Genomic DNA, 3,226 nt, shown 5'->3' on the forward strand with positions numbered 1-3,226 from the left:
ATGTCGTGAGATGCCCAGGACTTCACAGGAACTTTTAAGCAGATATAGTAAATACTTAGGCAGTAGAGTCCCCAAGAAGATAATCATATATTTTTTAGTTTTTATTTTTAAGGTTTTTGCAAGGCAAACGGGCTTAAGTGGCTTGCCCAAGGCTACACAGCTAGGTAATTCTTAAGTGTCTGAGGCCAAATTTGAACTCAGGTACTCTTGATTCTAGGGCCAGTGTTCTATCCAGTGCGCCAACCTAGCAAGATGATTATATTTTACAGCTGCCTGAGAAGTATCATTCCTTCTTATCTGAACTGCATTGTGCAAATCTTTCATAGAAATGGAAAGAGGTTTTGAGGTCCCCAAGTCATGGGGATTCCTGTTAGTGCTGTCCTAAACTTGGAAGTCAATTCTCTTTTTTTTCTTCAAAAATAAGTATATTCAGGGAGCCAGTGGCTGAGGCAGAAAGCTTTGGTTGGGTTTTTTTTTCCACCCTGATTATCTTCGGATTATGCCCCGGTTGGCTCCTCCCCTCCCTCCCCCACTTCCTGCTCTCCCATTCCCCTCCCCTTTCCCTGAATGGCCACTTTCCCTTACTCCTCCCCCAGGGGGGGCCGGTAGTGGTGACGCAGGACACAGGACGGTGGCCCTGTGAGACCAGAGCGAAGCAAATATAACCTGCGCAGCAGTAAAGCTGCGCAACTGTGGAACGTTTGGTCCGTGAGGGGACGGCTGAGTCCGCAGAGATGGAGAAATCGCAGTTGTGCAAGCTGTTTATCGGGGGCCTCAATGTGAATACAAGTAAGTCGGGCCTGCGCAGCCACTTCCAGGCCTTTGGGACCCTGACAGACTGTGTGGTGGTGGTGAATCCTCAGACAAAGCGCTCTCGTTGTTTTGGTTTCTTGACCTACTCCAAGGTGGAAGAAGCCCATGCCGTCATGGCTGCCTCACCGCACGTGGTGGAGGGCCAGAAGGTCGAAGTGAAATGGGCAATGTCCCAGGAGGCCTTGGCCCATGCCCGCGCCCTCACTAAGTTGAAGAAGGTGTTCGTGGGAGGCCTGAAGGAAAGCACTCAGGAGCTTAACCTGGTGGAGCACTTTTCGAATTTCGGTGTAGTAGAGAAGGCGGAGATCATTATCGACAAGCAGTCCGGCAAGAACCGTGGTTTCGGCTTTGTTTATTTCCAAAGCCGCGAAGCTGCCGACAAGGCTACAGTCGCTAAGTTCCAGTACATCCAGGATTATGTTGTGGAGGTGAAAAAGGCCGTGCCCAAGGAAGATATGCACCATTGTGGCTCCAGGCCCTCCCAAGGCGGCTATTGCAGGCGAGACCAGAACAGGCTGTTTAAACAGAGAGGCAATCTCTATGGCGGCTACAATGCCTACGGCAGTGGCAGGGCACTCTACTCCCACAAGGGGTTTGACGGCGGCTGCAGGCGCTCCTGGAGTGACTATGGCGGCTGGAGCCATGATGGCAGCCGGGGCCATGATGGCCGCCAGTCCTATGATGGCGGCTGGGGCTATGCAGGCGGCTGGGGCTATGCAGGCGGCTGGGGCTATGCAGGCGGCGGAGGCTATGCAGGCGGCGGAGGCTATGCAGGCGGCGGAGGCTATGCAGGCGGCGGAGGCTATGCAGGTGGCCGAGGCTATGCAAGCGCCCGAGGCTATGATGGCGGCCAACAGCAGAACGCCATGCCCAACAGCTTCAATGTCTATGAAGTTAGCACGGCATCCTACAGCAGCAGCGTGTATGGCGATGAGTTCAGCGCCTTCGGCAGCTACAGCCAGCACCAGTCCTTTTACGGGCCCATGAAGAGCGATGGCTTTGTTCGCAGTGGCAACCTTGCTGGCATTGGTCGCCTTGGCGGCATCCTTGGTGGTGTTGGCAGCGGCATTGATGGCATTGTCCACGGTGGCAGCCTTCTTGCCGTTGACAGCGTTGTCTGCAGTGGTGGCCTTCCTGGTGATTACGGCCACTGTAGTGGCCTTCCTGCCCTTCCTGCTGTTGGTGGCCTTCCTGCCCTTCCTCCCAGTGGCATCCTTTCTCCCAGTGGTGGCCTTCCTGCTGTTGGCAACCATGGTAGCAGCCTTCTAGCTGTTGGAGATGTTGGCGGCATTGGTGGAGTTGGCAGAGATGGTGGCGTTGGCATCATTGGCGCAGTTGGTGGCACTGGCAGTGTTGATGGCGTTGGCAGTGTTGACGGCGTTGATGGCGGTACTGGCTGTGGTGGCAGCCGTGGCGAAACCAGCAGTGGTGGTGATAGCAGCAGAGACGGCGGCTGGGGCAACGGCAGCAACAGAGGACCTTAAAGAGGTGACTATGGTGGTGCAGTCGACTATGCATGCAGCTCCTAATACAAATAGAAAAAAAAATAAAGGTCAAGGGGGGGTGGGGGCTGGGGAATGCTATAGGGGCAGCTTCTGTTTAAAAACCCCATCCAAACTTCCAACTCCTCAAAGTTCTTTTTTCCCTCTCACCAATCTACCTTTTGCCCTGGGTGGGGGAGGGCAGGCAACTCTTTCTGTAGTCTCCCTTTGGGGGTTTGTTCTATTGGCCTGCCACCCTCTATCTCCCCTTATGAAACCAGAATTGATCCCACATAGATATTTTTGTGTTACAGTCATTGATGGAGTCTATTTTTTTATTATTACTTGAACCTTGCTTGTTTTTATAGTAGTAAAATGTCTTGATTTGTATTGCTCTCATTTTTGTTTTTTGTTTTGCTTTGTTTTTTAGGGGAAAGGTGCTGTCTTGCTGATTCTGTAGCAAAACCTGAGACGGGTCTGCCTGGGGGGAACAGTTTATTTTGTTGTAAAGATTTCATACCTGGCTACTACACTTTTTTCTGTAAAACCTATTTGCATACCATGACTGAAATTAAAAAGCATGTGTAAAAAAATCATTTTTATGTTTTATTTTTAATAAAAAATTGTGTTTCATATTCAAAGGATTCTCTTTATTTTGTAGAAAAACTGTTCTCTAAAGTCTCTATTTTAGATCTCTTAGATATTAGGTTACTAATACCATGATGGCCAAGGCTCATGGCACAAATAGTCTCCATTCTCTTGTCAGAAAGCTTAAATTTTTTTTTGGAACACATAAAATAATTGATATTATTTTCTGTGTACTTTTTCACAAAATATTTTCCCCTGATTCTGTTATTTTATGTTGCCAATGTTTGTTTTCACTTTATCACACAGCATAATTTCAGTTCCTGGTTTTTTAAATTTATTTTTGT

General features: G+C 49.3%; 1 protein-coding gene across 1 annotated transcript; it reads left to right on the forward strand.

Annotated features, from left to right (window-relative positions):
- The first annotated feature begins 696 nt into the window (after positions 1–696).
- On the forward strand, positions 697–2,855 carry LOC141501594 (uncharacterized). The gene is made up of 2 exons (XM_074205701.1): positions 697–2,301; positions 2,725–2,855. Exon 1 carries the CDS (start codon positions 735–737, stop codon positions 2,295–2,297), a length of 1,563 nt encoding a protein of 520 aa, XP_074061802.1. The 5' UTR covers positions 697–734; the 3' UTR covers positions 2,298–2,301; positions 2,725–2,855.
- Positions 2,856–3,226: the final 371 nt, after the last annotated feature.

Source organism: Macrotis lagotis, chromosome X, assembly GCF_037893015.1.
Source record: "Macrotis lagotis isolate mMagLag1 chromosome X, bilby.v1.9.chrom.fasta, whole genome shotgun sequence".
Classification (NCBI taxonomy): Eukaryota; Metazoa; Chordata; class Mammalia; order Peramelemorphia; family Peramelidae; genus Macrotis; species Macrotis lagotis.